At 37.8% G+C, this 17278-nt stretch overlaps 1 protein-coding gene across 15 annotated transcripts in view; it reads right to left on the bottom strand.

Moving 5' to 3' along the window:
- ELF2 (E74 like ETS transcription factor 2) overlaps window positions 1–17278 on the bottom strand; it is a 102868-nt gene that overhangs the window by 14371 nt on the left and 71219 nt on the right. For 8 of the 15 annotated variants that reach the window (XM_047751704.1, XM_047751707.1, XM_047751706.1 and 5 more), the window contains one exon: window positions 1130–1243. In XM_047751704.1, coding sequence (XP_047607660.1) covers window positions 1130–1243 — 114 coding nt within the window. Of the gene's footprint in view, window positions 1–1129; window positions 1244–4386; window positions 4408–5273; window positions 5603–10095; window positions 10424–17278 lie in introns of those variants that run through there. The other 7 variants (XM_047751713.1, XM_047751714.1, XM_047751711.1 and 4 more) reach the window with 6 other exon arrangements.

Raw genomic sequence — 17278 nt, 5'->3', positions numbered from 1 at the left:
GGTTGTGGTATAGGCCAGTGGTTACAGCTCCCATTCGACCCCTAGCCCAGGAACTCATATGCTGCAGGTGGAGCCCTAAAAACAAAGAAAAAAATATGGAAAGAAAACCTGCTCATTATGGCCCAATGAATATTATCTTTCATCATTTAAAATTTTATCTAATAGAATGGTCCTGATTATTTTGGGTCACTAAAGCAGCACATATAGATTTTCAATATTCTGTTACATACAATGATGTTTCTCTGGCTTCCTTTCAATGAGCATGAATAATCGGGATATGACATTTCAATTAATACACATTATCATGGATTAATACATTGACCAATATGTCCTAATTTTCTTCTCATATCCCTGAATTATACATGGGACTTCTACTGTAACTACAAAAGTATGGGAGTTTCCACTGTGGCATAGTGGGCTAAGGATCTGGCATTGCTATAGCTGTGCCATAGGTTGCAGCTGAGGCTCAGATTTGATCTCTGGCCCAGGAACTTCTATATGCTTCAGCTATGGCCAAAACAAAAGTATAGTTGACTTTAGTATTTACTCTAAATCTTAGTATTTACTGTAAAGGATTTGAAGTGGTCATAGGTGGCGACTGCCCCCATCTGCTATTCTCTTAAGGTTTATAATTTACCCAGAGTTAAGGAAATAAGACATGATAGTATAAAGAACAATTTAATAAAAATGTGTCTATAGTGGGCATGTTCTATATCATTTATTCCTAAGAGTATTTAAAGTATTTAAGATTTGGGAATTTGACAAATAAAGATCAATTATTACTAACACAGGTATTTATGTATAATAGACTTTGAGAATACTAACAATCCCCTTGTAGCAAAAAAAAAAAAACAAAAACAAAAAAAAGAAAAAAAATCCGGGAGTTCCTGTTATGGCTCAGCAGTGACAAAGCCAACTAGGATCCATGAGGACGTGGGTTTGATTCCTGGCCTGGGATCCGGATTTACCAGGAGCTGGGGTGTAGGCTGTCAGCTACAGCCCTGATTCGACCCCCAGCCTGGTAATAACTTCCATACCAGGTGCAACCCTTAAAAACAAAACAACCTTTTATTCTAGATACATGAAGTGATATGATGTGTTTAACTATAAAAAAGAACAGTTTACATACCAGGACTTCTTGAATCTCTCAAGCAGGTAGGAGATTCCATATGAAGCAGGGCTTCAGCAGCTTCAATGGTCTTATCTGTACAGTGTGCATTACTGCTATGAACTGATGCTTCCACTGGGGAAGAAAGTAAGTTTTACTCAATAAAAATGCATCAAACATACTACTAAACTGAAATACATTATTCTATAAGAAGTAAGTGTAGTTAAGTCATGTGAATAAGTCATTGATACATATTTGTCTATATAATTTACATAAATAATTTAAAAACCAAAACAATCTAGTAACTATATACTTTTATAAAACCAATGTAAACAATAAAGCAACTAGATTGATGAAAAATTTCTCAATCTTACCCAAAGGAAAAACAAAGTCAGACCCTTTAAATTTACACCCTCTATCAATTTTAGACCAAAACTAACGGGGGGGGGGGGTAGTTGTACATTAATAATCCTTTGAGGTCAATTTAATTTTGATATACTGCTACTAAAATCAGAGGTAACACTGCTAAGAATCAGAAGCTCACATATCTAAATTAGTTTAATGAATTAGTTCAATTCTTACAGACCTCTCTGGGTGAGTACATTAGCTTTAACACCAGAGAACCTGGGAATTTTCTTTACAATAACTTGCTTTCTTCTTCAAAATCTCATTGGACTGCGCTGGGATTTACCCAAGAAATTTAGAAGGAAAAAAAAGAGAGTTTCTCTGTTTTTTCCTCCTCCATAAAGCCTTTTCTAATTCTACCTCCTTTTGTAACTCTCTTCTAGCACTTACTTTATGCTCTGCTGATTAAATTACTTATGAAACAGTAAAGCATACACAATGGTTTGGTTTTCTAGGCCTAACACCCTGGGCTCTGTCTCTACCACTCATAATTTCTATTACCCTAGTAGGCCAGCAATTTAATTTCTTGTAAGGTTCTGTTTCTTCTTTCACTAAACAGGAATATTACTTACCTCATACAGTTGTAAGAATTAAGTGCAATGCACTTAACTTTCACAGTGCCTGGCATACATAGCTAAGAATTCAATAAACGGTGATAATTTCTTATCACTCCTATAAAATTATAAGCTCCTTGAGATCAGGGAGGGTTATCTTAATTCATCTTTATATCAGTTATGGTTCCTAACACAGACTTTTCATATAATAGACATACAAATATTCCTTGTATGTACTGAAGTTAAGGACAACCCACTGACTTTATAGGAAAAGCAGCAATTCAATCACAAACTATTTATCCTAATGATACATTAATTTTACATCTTGACTTGAAATATTAAAAATTCTATTTAGTAAGAGGTTCTTAAACATGAATATCTAAGTTTCTAATTTGATAGATTTTTCTCAAGATGTCCTCTAAAGGGACTAAAAGGACATATTTATACAAAATTCATAAAACCATACTACAAATTCACAAGTTCTATACACTAAGGATATGAATCTTTTAAAACTGTTTCCAGTAAACTTTCAATTGAAAAAAATTTTTTCACTTAGTCTCAAAATTCACCAAGAGCTAAGGCCTTAGCACCAGTCATTTGGAGAGCATTTATAAAAAAATCCAGTGACTATTTTACCACCTGTTGCACATCATCCACACTCTCAACCAAGGTACCGAGTCTCTCCAGTTGCTCTTTCCATTTATGGAAATCTGCTCAAAGCTAAACAGTTCCAGAGAGGCAGCCAAACCTCTAAGTAAATCTATCTTTAGGTGACCCTGCTTACTCTTATCTGCAGCTTCACTGAAGCAAAGGATTCAGTCTTTCTAGCTCAACTTTCAGAAACTTACTCTTAGTAAGTATAAAATAATTACCCCCCTACCCCCAAAGTTCCTCCCTACAATACTCATGTGCACTAAAGAACCTTGGGAAGTAGATGCTCAGGTTTTTCAAGTTTATTCTAGTAACTTCATTCTCTTTAAAGTCTGCTTGTGTTGCAATTTAGCTGTTGTCTTAGGTGCTATTAATAAATCCTGGGTAAATTAATTCCTTATGTAATTGTATTAAGACACGCCCTAAAAACTCTACCATATTAAAATCAGAGCTTTGAGTATTTGATAATAATACAGCAATAGAATTTTACCCTTTTTTAATGTTTTAAGTTGTAAACAAAATGAAATTTGCCAGCAGTTATATACATTATGCTGTCCTGAGTTCTTATGTGGTTTGAGGTTTATTTTCAAAACCATGATTTCATGTTAGTTATATCAGTGAAAATTTTCTTGCTTATATTTCTGACCTAAACATCGCCTTTCCCCCAAACTCAAAATATTATATCCCTAAAATATTTTATATTTACAGAGTAAAACTAATATATACAAATTTAAAAATAGTCACTTATACTTTAAATTTAGGATAAGAATATCAAATGCATAAATTCCCTATGAATTATCAATAAGATCTAATACTATATGGACAGTAAACAAACAGTTATTGAGGATTTAACAAGTGCCAGACTCTGTGCTATAAACCTGAGATACAAGTGTGAATAGATCTGTGGCCTCATGAAACTTATATTAATGGTTCAGAGAGTATCAAAGACATAAATGGAAGTAAGATATTTCAAAACAAAATAATGATGCAAAATAATTTGACTTTCCAAAATCACTTCACTCACTGTGTTCTAAGTGAATACTATCTCTTCTTTTGTTGACATAACAAGCAGTTTTTTGGTAACAGAAATTTAAGAAATATTTCTCCTATTCAAGTTTCCATAATTTTTGAAAACTTTTCAATACTATTTTGTTTCAGTCAGTAATTCAAATACAATTTAAACTAAAATTTTGCACAATTCTCAAAGGTAAATATGAATTTAACAGTGCTGTGCAATCAAAGTAAGCCAACTTATAAGTGAAGGCTGAAAATTCCTCATCTCTTACTTAAACTTGATTTACTGTTGTCTTTCTAGGCCTGTGTATGAAATATATGGGAGAGTTAAAGAAATAAAACAACTCATCTTAAAAACAAAAACAATGAAGCTAAAAGTAATCTGATGGGTATCATCTTTACTTATCACTACTAGTGGGCATTGCTGGTCAATACTTCTTGAAGAAATAAATATATCATAGCAATTTCAAAATTATTTTAATTTTAATCAGTGTCAAAAACTAAATTTGCTTTTGTGTTCCTTTACTATTGGTTACTCTCATTCCATTTCTAGCTTTCTAATCAACTGGTGTTTGCACAGGAGACTATTCCAGACTCACTCAACAGCTGTTACTAAATACCAAACTTGGTCATTAAGTCTGACAAGAGACATACCTCTCAGCTTTGCAGAAGAGAATGCTGGCAATGGATCTAATTCATAACAATGTTCTTAAAAGTCAAAAATAAAAATTAAGAGCAATTTAATTTGAGAGCAATAGAAAAAAATTAGGAAACACTTCATTAGGTGATAATGGTATTCTACACGCAGACCATGAATTAATATTACAAGGGAATCACTCAGCTACTGCACCTGACATCACAGCTGATCCTCTAACACCCTAAGGCTGTAAGAGTAATAGATGACTGAAGAACACAAATGAAGGCAATGGAAAGGGGGAAAAAGTAAAAATTCGGGATGCTCCATCTTTACCTGATCCCCTTTGACTTTCTAACCAATACAGCCATATTATAAGGTTAAAAAGGGAAAAAAGTTATTTTCTAGAATAGCACTCTATAACAAGAGTCATGTGTAATTTTTAAACGTCCAGAAGCCACATTAAGAAAAGCAGAAGGTAAAAGTAACACCTTTCATTTAACCCAGTATATCCAAAATCTCTCAACATGTAATCAATATAAAGAAGTTCTTCACTGCTAGTTTTCATGTTTAAATCACTTAAAATTTTTAAAAATTAAAAATTCAGCTTATCAAGCCACATTTCAAATATTCAATCACCACATGTGGCTAGTGGCTATGGTACTAAAAAATGTAGGCTAAATAAAACTGTAATTCAGCTATTCTCAAACTTTTTTGACCAAAGGATCCTTTTACACTCAAATTACTGAGGATCGCAAAGAGTTTTTTTCTTATATAAGTCCTATTTTTAGATACTTATCTCCTATTCGAAGTTAAAACTAAGAAAACTTTATTATTTTTATAAGAAATAAATTTTATAAAACAAAGAAAAATTTAGAGAGTAGCTTTATTTTACATTTTTGCAAACCTTTTTAATACATGGTGGGAAACAACTGGATTCTCGCACTTGCTTCTTCATTCTACGTTGTGTCAAGGCATCTAGAAAATGCCTCTTGAACACTTATGAAAGCAAAGAGGCAAATAATGTCTTAGTGTTATTATGAAAACAATTCTGATTTCACAGACCCCCCTCAAAGAGTCTGGGGGACTCCCAGAATCCCCCATATCAGAGATTTTAGTTTTTAAAACATGCAGCTATAACTTACTATCAAATATAATCAATAACACCAAATTCTATCCTATTTCTGTAAGTTTCAGCTTCTAAACATAAATATCAGTGTGTAGACGAAAAAGTAAGATGAAAAGATTTCATTTCCACAAGTACAAGAGGATTTTATCCACTCATACATGAAGGAGTTTTGAAGCTTTTCATAAATATTCCTTTGCATCGCTTTGAACATTTATACTATAGATAACACAAGTAGTTTAAATAATTATCAAAAACTTATCTTCTGTCTGCCCCTCTCCACCTACAAAATTTGTCTCTAAAGGAAAACTGTCTGATGTTGAATTACCCCGAATGACTATTTACACACTGATATTATTCTTTAACTCAATTTTCATATGATTTTGATACTACTGCTGCAATGAATTCTGAAAAGCAATTTCTTAAACACATTTTCAAATAAATTAAAAAAACTAATGCCACTCCTAGTTTTATTTAAACACATGCTTCATCTTTTCACAGCCTAATTTTTTCAAACTGATGAACTTTTCAAGATTGATACTAGATAGTCCAATTTATAGTATATGAAAAATAAGATTTTCAAGTTCAAATTTCATAATGAACTTTGACAAACTAGACGTATTTATTCTGTCTGTGAACATTTGCTCTATCCGTGTTCCAGAAAAAATTTCTCCTTTCCATTCAATAACTGCGTTAAAGTAGAGCACTACCTCTGGTTACCGTATTTCTTAATTCCCAAATTCTCCGCTTTCTCGATTTTCAATTTCTCAAAAAAAGATGAAAAAATACATACTTGAGAATAAGAAGGTAGAATATTTTTAATTGAAGATCTTCCAGACCACATGTACACCATACTTTTGCATAAATACTAAGAAAGTAACACTCATTTTTTTTCCTATAGATATTCATTTCTCCTATAAACTCATTTCCTATTAAGAAATGAACCTAGATTATTAAATAAACTATATCACAGTCCTAGTCAACATACAGACATGGCCTCTAGTTCAAATTTGGCACAATGATTGGCTAAAAGAAATTAACCTCACCATTACATAACAACCTTACAGACAAATTCACTCACATGATGTAAAGAAACCAAGAAAAAGAGAACCATCACTTTCTATTAAAAAGTACTTCTGAGCCACCTATAATCTTAAAGCTTTAAAAGTTATTAGAAATCTCCTAGTCAATCCTGTCCTCTTGCAAAAAATGAAGCCTAGGGAGTTCCCGTCGTGGCACTGTGGTTAACGAATCCGACTAGGAACCATGAGGTTGCGGGTTCGGTCCCTGCCCTTGCTCAGTGGGTTAACGACCCGGCGTTGCCGTGAGCTGTGGTGTAGGTTGCAGACGCGGCTCGGATCCTGCGTTGCTGTGGCTCTGGCGTAGGCCGGTGGCTACAGCTCCGATTCGACCCCTGGCCTGGGAACCTCCATATGCCGAGGGAGCGGCCCAAGAAATAGCAACAACAACAACAACAACAAAAAAGACAAAAGACCAAAAAAAAAAAATGAAGCCTTAAAGAGCTAGTATAGTTACAGCTGGATTAAGACTTATCTCCTAACTTCAGGGTCAAGGCTCTTATTTATCATGTTGCCAGTGAAAGCTGTATATAAAAAAAAAATAAAAAATATTTACCACAAAAATATTTTGTATGTAAAAATGAGTTATTTTTAATAAACTTATTGACTTCATTCTTTACTCAAACTCCTTCTGACAGCATGAATGTTGGTAACTAAAGCTGAAAGCTAGTTGATAGTTAAGTCTCTAAAGAAGGAAAATAAAACCAAAAATATATCCTCTAGCGTCTTATATAATAGTAGTGGTTATACTAAATGCTTTTTTTGTTCTTAGAATCAACAGTTGTACTAACAGTATTCAATATAAAGCTTATCTTCTCTAGAAGTTTTCCTTAGTATCAGTCATTCCACACTAGTCATCAGCCCATCACAGTAACCACTGTAGTTATATTAACATTTATATATATTACATATTTATATATTATATAGATTTTCATCTATCTCCTCAATTAAGACTGTAAGATCTTTGTGAAGAAAGATTTCTCACACTTGATGACTCTCCTCAAGGGAATAATGTTCACTTACAAATACAAACCTCAGAGACATTACTCTCCCAATATCATCAAAAATTGCAAGCAATAAAAATTTAGATCCATGATTCTGCATCTTCTGAGTCATTTTCCCCTTTTCAACTTTTAACTCACTGAACTCAATGAATAAACCTTGGGTAAATTAGCAAACCTGTCTCGAATTTCCTTCTAAAACAAGGGTTGTAAAGGAGCTTCATATTACACGAACATAATTGAGTAATTTGAAAACGATTATATGTAAAATGTATTCTTTTTTTTTTTTGGCCAGGCCCATGGCATGTGGAAGTTCCTGGACCAGGGATCAAACCTGTGCCACAGAAGCAACCAGAGATGCTGCAGTGACAACCTGGGATCCTTAACCCACTGTGCCATAAAGGAACACCTGTAAAATGTATTCTTTACAGAACATTATGATCACAAGGTAAACTTAAATTGTATACACTAAAGAAAGGCAATAGAACTGAAAAACAGCATTTAACTAAAAAAAAAAAAACTTATCAAAAAACTGATAAAATTTTATATTTTCAAACTGTAACTCTACAGGTCACCTTAGTTTTCAAAATTCCAAAAGCTTATGAAAAAAAAAAAAAATACCCTCTGTTAGCAAAATAAGTCCTCTTACCTTTAGAGTATTTTTCAAAATTCTAACTGCATGGGCTATACTAAGGTTCTCACAACCCCTGGGAATACTTCTGGAAAGGTACATGTTCAACACTACTGCCCCAAACAATTAGTAAAAGTATTGTTAGTACCAATAATATAAAGCCAAAAATTCCATCCCTTAATTGATACAGTATTATTAGTGGACTAAACATATACAAAGGGAACAAGCTCTCGTTGTACTCTGCCTCTTTTCCACTAATATTTAAGTTCTTGCTCTGATCAGAAAATAACTGTCAAATGTGTTTTAATCACTACTCAGTAAACTGATTTTTCTTTGGGACCTTATATTTTACAGATTATGTTCTTCTGTTAAATTTAAAGATACATGTATGCTTATGATTTCTCCCAATGGAAATGAATCACAGTTTCACCAACCAAACTTCCCTACCTAAAAACAATGGATGGAAAACAGAGGATAAGATCTTTTACAGAAATACTCTTAGGTGAATATTGCCCATCTTCCAACTCCCATCGATGGCAATATGAAACAGATCCCAAGGAAAGGAACATTTATGCTCATTACAGTAAATAAACAGTATTCAAGCACTGCTACGTCTATTCAAGGCCCTCGCTGCGCCGTCCGCTATTAGGTAAAGCTGCTTTTTCTATGTAACTTAAGTCCGTGCCCTTCCGCTGCAGCATTGGCGCTGCACATCCCCCACCCCCGCGGCCACTTCCGTGTTTACACTCCTCTTCCCTCCAATTCCATGCGTACATTGTCAGCTTCACTCCCGCCCAATCTTCATTGGCCCAGCGCGGGCCCAGAGTCCCGCCCCCAGAAACCAACGTTCTTATTTGGAACATCTTAGCGAGCAGATTGGGACCAGAGACCTGTCAATCTCGTCGGTTCTGTCCTCTCCCAGGCGCTTCCGCTATGGTGGGAGGCTTGGGGGGGAGGGGAAAAGGGGGCAATTCCGTGCTGAGACTTCCCTAGGGCCCAGACTACCTCCCGCCCGCCCCACTCCTCCACCTTCACCCACTGTTTACAAAAATAAACGTTCTTCTCTGACGCCCCAACCCTCCAGGTCAGGGATACAAAACATATTCCGTGCCCTTCCCATTCTCCCTCTAAAAAACAACCCACGAGGGAAGGGGCACAAACCTACTTCTCCACAGACGCCCACTAAATGAGGTAGGGAAGGCGGGCCCCCAAGAGAAACCCCACCCGGGGCCGCTCCACGTTATTAAGTGACCCTTCCCCGAACCGTTACTTCTCAGATCGCACAAGGTGGGGATGTGAAGAGAAGGGTCAGAGCATTTTTTTGGCGGGTATCGGTCTACCGGACATGGCCCGGGGCTGCTTCGTCCATGCGGAAGTGGAGGATTTGTGAACCAAGTCTGAAAGCAGAACGGGGCGGGGGTGGCGAGCGTCCACGGGAGAAGCCCGCCGCCCCCGGCCGCGGGCACTAGCGGCCTCTCCGGTCAGACAGCGTGGCAGGCGCAGCCGGGAGACAACAGCCTCACTCACTTCCTGGTTCCTGGGCAACCGGGGTGAAGCGCACAACTCGTCCGCCCCCGAGTCCCCAACTTAACTGCGGCTCGGTTCCCCGGCACCCACTGCCAGCGCTCCGCCCGGCAGCTGCCGCCGCTGCTCCACAAACCAACCCTGAAGCGACAGCGCCGAATTCGAGGCAGGTTACTCTCCAAGGTGATCACTTCCTGATTCGTCGCCTCCATTACTTCATTCACTAACCCCCTTTCACCCCGCCGCCCCAGTGACTGAGGTGGACACGGTACCCCCTGCACTGACCACCACCGGGGAGTCGCCCCCACTCCTGTGCATCTCCTCTCCAGCTGCACCGATGCACAGGAGGAAAGTTCCCCTGTCCTTACCAGCCCGGATGAGCAGATCCAGCTGGTTCGTGGGTCCCTCATGCAGAGACGTCGCCATGTTTATCCCGGGGCTGGAGCTGCTGCTTCACATTGACTTACACCGTGAGCAGCGGCGACAGGGGAGGAGGCGGAACCCGCGGCCGGAGACACACGCCGTGCGACCGACACACACTCACGCACTCGCACACACTCAGACGCCCGGATCCTTGCGCGTCCTCCGACAGGAAGCCGAGGGCGGCCCGCCTCCCGCCGCCGGGCTGAGAAACCCCACCACCTAACGGCAGGGGCGGCGGCGGCGGCGGCCGCCTCGGCTGGCAACGCGATCCTTCCGCCCCGCGCCCAGACAGGAAGTCCCGGACGCCCGCCCCGGAGAGCGCTGCGGCCCGCGGCGAGAGGGACACCTGAGGCTGGAAGTGGTCGCGGGATCCGCGGCTAGGACGAGGCCCCTCGGCAGGAAGAGGCACATTTCACGCTCTGCAGAAGAAAAGTCTGCAATTGTCCTCACTCTAGAAAAGAGCCATTAATCAAATTTTCTTTCTGGAAGAGATCTAACACCCAGTCCCGCAGCTGGAAATAAAGGTGGCTGTCTAACTTGTTTGCCCGTGTCACAGCTTATGCTACCTGTAACCCGTTCACTTGAAAGCGCTGCAGTTTGAAACAGGCATACCAACAAAAAAGTGATACCTACAAAATATTGTAAAAGCTTTACTTTGACAAAGTAAGGAGCTTCCAACTTCTCTCAGAGACCGACTTCGTCCTTTTCCCTCCTCAGAAGAATTAAAGAACACACTAAACAGGTTTTTATTAGCAAACAACAGAACATGCCAGTCTCTGAGAGACTGGATTATCCATTCAGAATTTTTAGTCATGAAATTTATGTATCCTCTTACATTTCTATTTGGTTCATTTGGAAACGTATTCATTTATATCATCTACTTTTTAAGATCCCTTTGATAAAACTAACCTTATTACAAATAACGTACATGTTAAAAATACAGTAGCAGAGGGAGATAAATCGCCATATAGTGACTATAAACTTATTCACAAGAGGAAATCAAGCCAATAAAATGGCTCAGACGAAGTTTCATTAAAACACACACACACACAAATGCTTCCCTGGTTTCAGAATTTCATAATATTAAAAAAAAAGTTTGAAATAAAACGTTGCCCTAAAGCTGTTTCTACACAAAAAAACTGTGCCTCCTACAAAGTAAGTGCTCAATAAGTATTTGCTGAATAAACACAAAAAAAAGATTTGATAGCTACAAATTTTAAATAACAAGTTGTGATTTTTATGATCTAAATTGAATGAACTGTGCTGATAACTAGAGATAATTTTTTCCAATGGTAATATTAATACAATATTATTTTACAAATGTTAGGTCAACATGTCAGTGCAACCTCAGATTAGATTACATAGCTATGAGTCCTCCTCCTTCTTTCTTCTAAATAATCATTTATTCTCTTGATCCTTTTCCCTAACTTTACCACCATGATCCCCACCTTCCCAAAAAAGAATCCATATGCCATTAACAAAGTACAAACCCACCTTAAACTAAATAGGGATCTCCTTCTTGTGTTAGGTAAACTTGACACCTATTGGACAAAATAAACTATATATGACTGGTAGCTTTTTAAAAAACTTTTCTAGTCAATTTAAAATAAGGATGAGAGTTCCCATTATGGCAGGGGGGGGTTAAAAACCCTGCATTGCTACACCTGTGATACAGGTCACAGCTGTGGCTGGGATTCAACCCCTGGCCCAGAAACTTCCAAATGCTGAGGGTGCAACCATAGACAAAAGATCAACTAAAGATCATCTTAAGAGTTCTCTAGTGGCTCAACAGGTTAAGAATCCAGCATTGTTACTGTGGTGGCATGGGTTTGACCCCTGGGCCCAGAATTAGCACATACCACACAAGCAGCCAAAAGTCATACTTTTTTGTTTTTTTCGTTTTTGCTTTTTAGGGCCACGCCTGCAGCATATGCAAGTTCCCAGGCTAGGGATCGAATCAGAGTTGCAGCTGCTGGCCTATGGCCATAGCCACAGTAAAGCAGGACCCCAACTGAGTCTGTGACCTACACAGCAGCTCACAGCAATGCTGGATCCTTAACCCATTGAGCCAGCGAGGCCAGGGATCAAACCTGCATCCTCATGGATTCTAGTTGGGTTTGTTACTGCTGAGCCACAACAGGAACTCCCAATTTTTTTTTTTTTAAATAAAGTAAAATAAAGATCATCCATTGATCAGCAGCATCTTAAACTGAGGGTGTTTCCAGAGGGGGGAATGACAAGGAACACTAAGAGACTAATTGCAAGCTTTAGGAAAAACAATAACAGATCTGAATTTCTACTCCTATTAATCAACAGATTTTCATGTATTATATTTAGAAGGGAAAAGAGTAATGTAAACCAAAGGTTTATTTTTTTCACAGGCGGACACGCTAATCTGGCCCCAAAAGGAGCCGTCTCCTCAATGTGGGAGTAAGTTTGAAGCCTGATAGATAACTTTCACCTTACTATTTGCTTCTTGAGGTATATCTTTTATAAATAAGTGAACAGTGTGAGTCTGAGTATTTTACTCTTGGTATATCTTAATTATAAGGATCCAGGTTGGCCTTATATTTTAAGTTCCAAGAAAATAGAAAATACATATACCTGTATCTATTCCTACGTAATACTTTCACAGTTAATACACACACACACACACACACACACACACACACACACATATTTATGCATTAAGTATATATGTGTGTATATATACTAACAGAAATTAATGCAAAAAGACTGGAAAATATCCATACACACACACACACACACACACAATTCCATGGGGTTTAATGCAATTCTGCCTTCCTACTGTAACTAGGCTCTCAAGAGCCACCAATACTTTTTAGAGACCAATACCACTGTATTAGGAATAGCAAACAAGGTGAGGCTACTGCTGGAAATATAAATTGGCACATACTTTCAAGAAATTAATATTATTATATCAAGAGCCTAAAAGAGGAATTTTATTTCCAAAGCCTAGCCTAAGGAAAAAAATCAAGAAATTCAATGGATTGTTCTACTAAAAACATGTCTGAAGAATTTTTAACAACACAGTAAGATATTAAAAATATAAGTGTGGCAGGATTAAAATATACATGCATTTCTTCTGAACACTATGGCTCAAACCATGTAGTATATGTAAATATATATGTTATATTCACATACATGCACATCTGAATTTCTCAAGTCTTTAAGATTAAGCAGGTATTCATAAGCAGAATTTTAAAATTGAATAAAAATAAGCAGGTTAGCATGGTAGATACTTTAAATTCACATTCTGCTAATAACATTACAGAAAGAAATCCTCTATATCCAAGTTACTGCTGTGTTCTAGTAGGGAAAACAGGAAATTAATAGCTAACTTTAATTGAAATAAAAGCCACTATCAGCACTTTACCTTCATTTTTTTCACTTAGTCCTCCCTATGTCCCTAAAAAGATATTACTATCGTGCTCATTTTATAGATAGGAATACTGACCAAGGCCACAGATTTCATGAGAACCAGAGCCAGGATCTGAACCCAAGAACTCTAACTCTAGAGGCCTTACTCTCAAACACTCCCCAAGCACCAAAAGGAACAAGGCTGTTTATCTGTAATAATGCATTTGGTACCTGATTTTCTTTCTTGAAAATTCTTTTATATTCCTCCCTTCAAGAGGTAGAATCGAACTCCCTTCTCCCTTTGAGTGTAGGCTGAACTTAATGACTCACTTTTAACAAAGAGAAAAAAGCTGAAGGGATGGTGTGTGACTAGAGAAACTGTCTGCTTGATCTCTTCCTTTTGGGTCTCTCAGGAAGCCAGCTGCCATGTCATGAGTCCTCTCAACTAACTCTTTAGAGAGCCCATTAGGCAAGGAACAATGGCATCCTGCCAAGGGTCACATGACTGAACTATTTAGGACACAAACCTCAGCCCTAATCAAGCTTTCAGATGATTCCAGCCTCATCAAAGAGCAGGTAGGCCAATCCCCAATCCTTAACCTCAAAAACTGTACAATATCATGTTTATTATTTTAAGCTGCTAAATTTGGGATGATCTGTGAATCAGCAAAAGATACTTAATACAGAAGGAGAAGTTTAAACTCCCATTTCACAGCTTAAAGAAAGAAAAAGATAAAATTTAAAAATAATCTCTAACTTGCAACTACAGAGTCTCAAGCAGTTCTTCCCATGTCTTTTTTTATAGTCCCAGAATCAATTCTTTTATTCTCCTCCAACCTCTGCATATGTGTTGTTTGTCTGTTTTCATTTTTGTTTTGGGAGGCTTGGGGTTTTGACCACACCCATGGCATATGGAAGTTGCCAGACCAGGGATCAAATCTGAACCACAGCTGTGGCAGCGCTGGATCCTTAATCCACTGCACTGATGGAACCAAGCCTCAGAAGCAACTCAAGCTGCTACAGAGACAATGCGAGATCCTCAACCTGCTGCACCACAGCGGGTACTCCGAACCTCTGTGCTTTGAAAGTCTTCAAAATATAATCATTATCATTAAAGTCTCACACAACCAAAAAAATTAGATACCCTTGGCTATTGGAATTTTTGTGGTCCTGCAGTAATCAAAATGAAAAAAAAATTTGAGAGATATGTAAATATACAATTGTTTCCAATACTATATAGATTTCAAATGTTTTTATTTTTAGCTTATTCTGGTGATTTCCTTTGTATTTTCCCTTTATCTCATAAACACCATAAAATGGTAATAGTTGGAAAGATGCCTAGAGACAACATCACCTAGAGAACCTGAACATTATGATCTCTTTTCCTGACCACCATGAATTAGCTATTACCAAATATATAACTGTGTGCTCTATCAGATACTAGTACCAAGGGCAACAGGCATTAGAGTTTTAAAAATATTACAGGTAGGGAGTTCCTTTGTGGCTCAGTGTAAACAAACCTAACTAGCATCCATGAGGATGCAGGTTGGATCCCTGGCCTTGCTCAGTGAGTTAAGGATCCCATGGGCTGTGGTGGTGTAGGCTGCAGATGCTGCTTGGATCCTGAGTTGCTGGCGCTATGGCATAGGCTGGCAGCTGCAACTCCAATTCGACCCCTAGCCTGGGAACTTCCATATGTCACAACGGAAGCCCTAAAAAAAAAAAAAAAAAAAGTACTACAGGTAGGAACCAAAGGGAAGAGACAGTCTATCCCTTTAATGTTATATTCCTATAATTTGGGAGAAGGCTGTCTATTTCCTAATTTTATTTTTATTATTTTATTTCTGTAATTTAATTTTACCTTTTTTTTTGGCTTCACCTACAGCATATAGAAGTTCCTGGGCCAGGGATCGAATCCAAGCTGCTTTTGCGACCTATGCCACAGCTGCTACAACACTGCAGCAACGCCAGATCCTTAACCCACTGCAAATAATGGGAATTCCCAGTCTAAGTTTTTCTGATACAGCCAAACAATGAAATCAAAGCTGGGGTACGGTGTGTTAGGCATGTTTATTTAGGAGAGGGAAAAAAGGGTCATAAAAACTAAGCTCTAAGAAAAATACATCTATCAAGGACAACAAGCTGGAATGAAGTGATTTAAGATCACTAAGCAGAGCTTGACTCATCAACACTGAAAGATAAACAATAGAAATAGGAGTGCAAGTCTACAGATTTACAAAGAGAAAAGATGGATTATCTCATATGTTTCACACTACTATTTAATTCTCTATTTGTAGCTTTTTATACTACTGATCTGTTTTATTTACTAGTTAGGCATTATAAAATACTATTAAAGTGAAGATGTTTAAACCCATAGTCACATATTCATTCATTTATGCAACAAATAATTTTCCAGCACTTATTTTGGGCACGTTTCTACTGTAGGCACCTATTACTATACTCGGTAGCACTGAATTAGATAACAAAAGAAAAAAATTAAGCCTGCTCAAATTCACACAAAACCCCAAATGTAAAATTCTTAGTATTATATAGAAAATTACTTATACATGAAATTAGAGTAGTGCTGGGTACATGATACATTCAGACTACCACCCAGCAAAATTAAATTATTTACATGTATAAAAACCATTATAGGCATGCTTTTTTTTGTTTTGCTGCATCCACAGCATGTGGAAGTTCCTGAGCCAGGTATTGAACCCATGCCACAGCAGTGACGACATCAGATCCTTTAACCACTAGGCCACCAGGAACTCTATGAATTTTTAATGGGGGATTCAAAAGGCAAAAATTTGTTAACAAAATATGCATTTTTTTTTCCTGAGGAAAAGGACCATGGCTATTTTCATATTCTTAAAGATATCCATAATCCCCAAAAGTTATATTATACACTATCATGCCATATGTATTTATAGACCTTAAAACCCTACGATGAGTAAGGATCCAGTATGCACCGTTTCTGAAATGATGATTTGGCTTAGGTTCATTTTTTCTGCATTTTGCTTAAGTTATCCTTGGGCCAGACTCTCCTTGAGCTTGTTAATTCTTCATTTTATGGTATTAAGCAAAACACTGCTTCCAATCCTTAGCAGCCACTCTTAGGACACTTGTCTATCAACTGATTCTTGCAGCTAGTCTTTTCCGATGGATGTTAGACAAACAATTGCCTTCAAAAAGCATTTATTAAGTAACCATGTGTATATGACACCCTGCAAAAGTGAGCTAAAATGGTTAATCTCTCTATTTTAAATAATATTTATGACCACTGATTTCAGGGGTTTAGGTTCTTTTTTTTTTTTTTTTTTTTGCCTTTTGTCTTTTTAGGGCGACACCCACGGCATATGGAGGTTCCCAGGCTAGGGGTCCAATCAGAGCTGTAACCGCCAGCCTACACCACAGCCACAGCAACACAGTATCCGAGCTGTGTCTGTGACCTACACCACAGCTCACGGCAATGCTGGATCCTTAACCCACTGAGCAAGGCCAGGGATCGAACCCTTGTCCTCATGGATGCTAGTCAGGTTTGCTAACCACTGAGCCATGACGGGAACTCCAGGGTTTAGGTTCTTTATTATCATTAGAGAATGTATGTATCTTGAATACTCAGGAAATTTTTTTCAATTTCTGTGAAACTACAAGGGCTAATACATGCTTCTTGTTTAGCTTGTTTATGAAAACATTCACAGTGGAGTTTTGTCCCCCTTTTGTACGGCTGAACCTGCAGCATAT

The sequence above is a fragment of the Phacochoerus africanus genome, chromosome 10, assembly GCF_016906955.1.
Source record: "Phacochoerus africanus isolate WHEZ1 chromosome 10, ROS_Pafr_v1, whole genome shotgun sequence".
Classification (NCBI taxonomy): domain Eukaryota; kingdom Metazoa; phylum Chordata; class Mammalia; order Artiodactyla; family Suidae; genus Phacochoerus; species Phacochoerus africanus.
The sequence above is the reverse complement of the archived record's forward strand: the minus strand, read 5'-3'. Positions and strand labels throughout refer to the sequence as shown.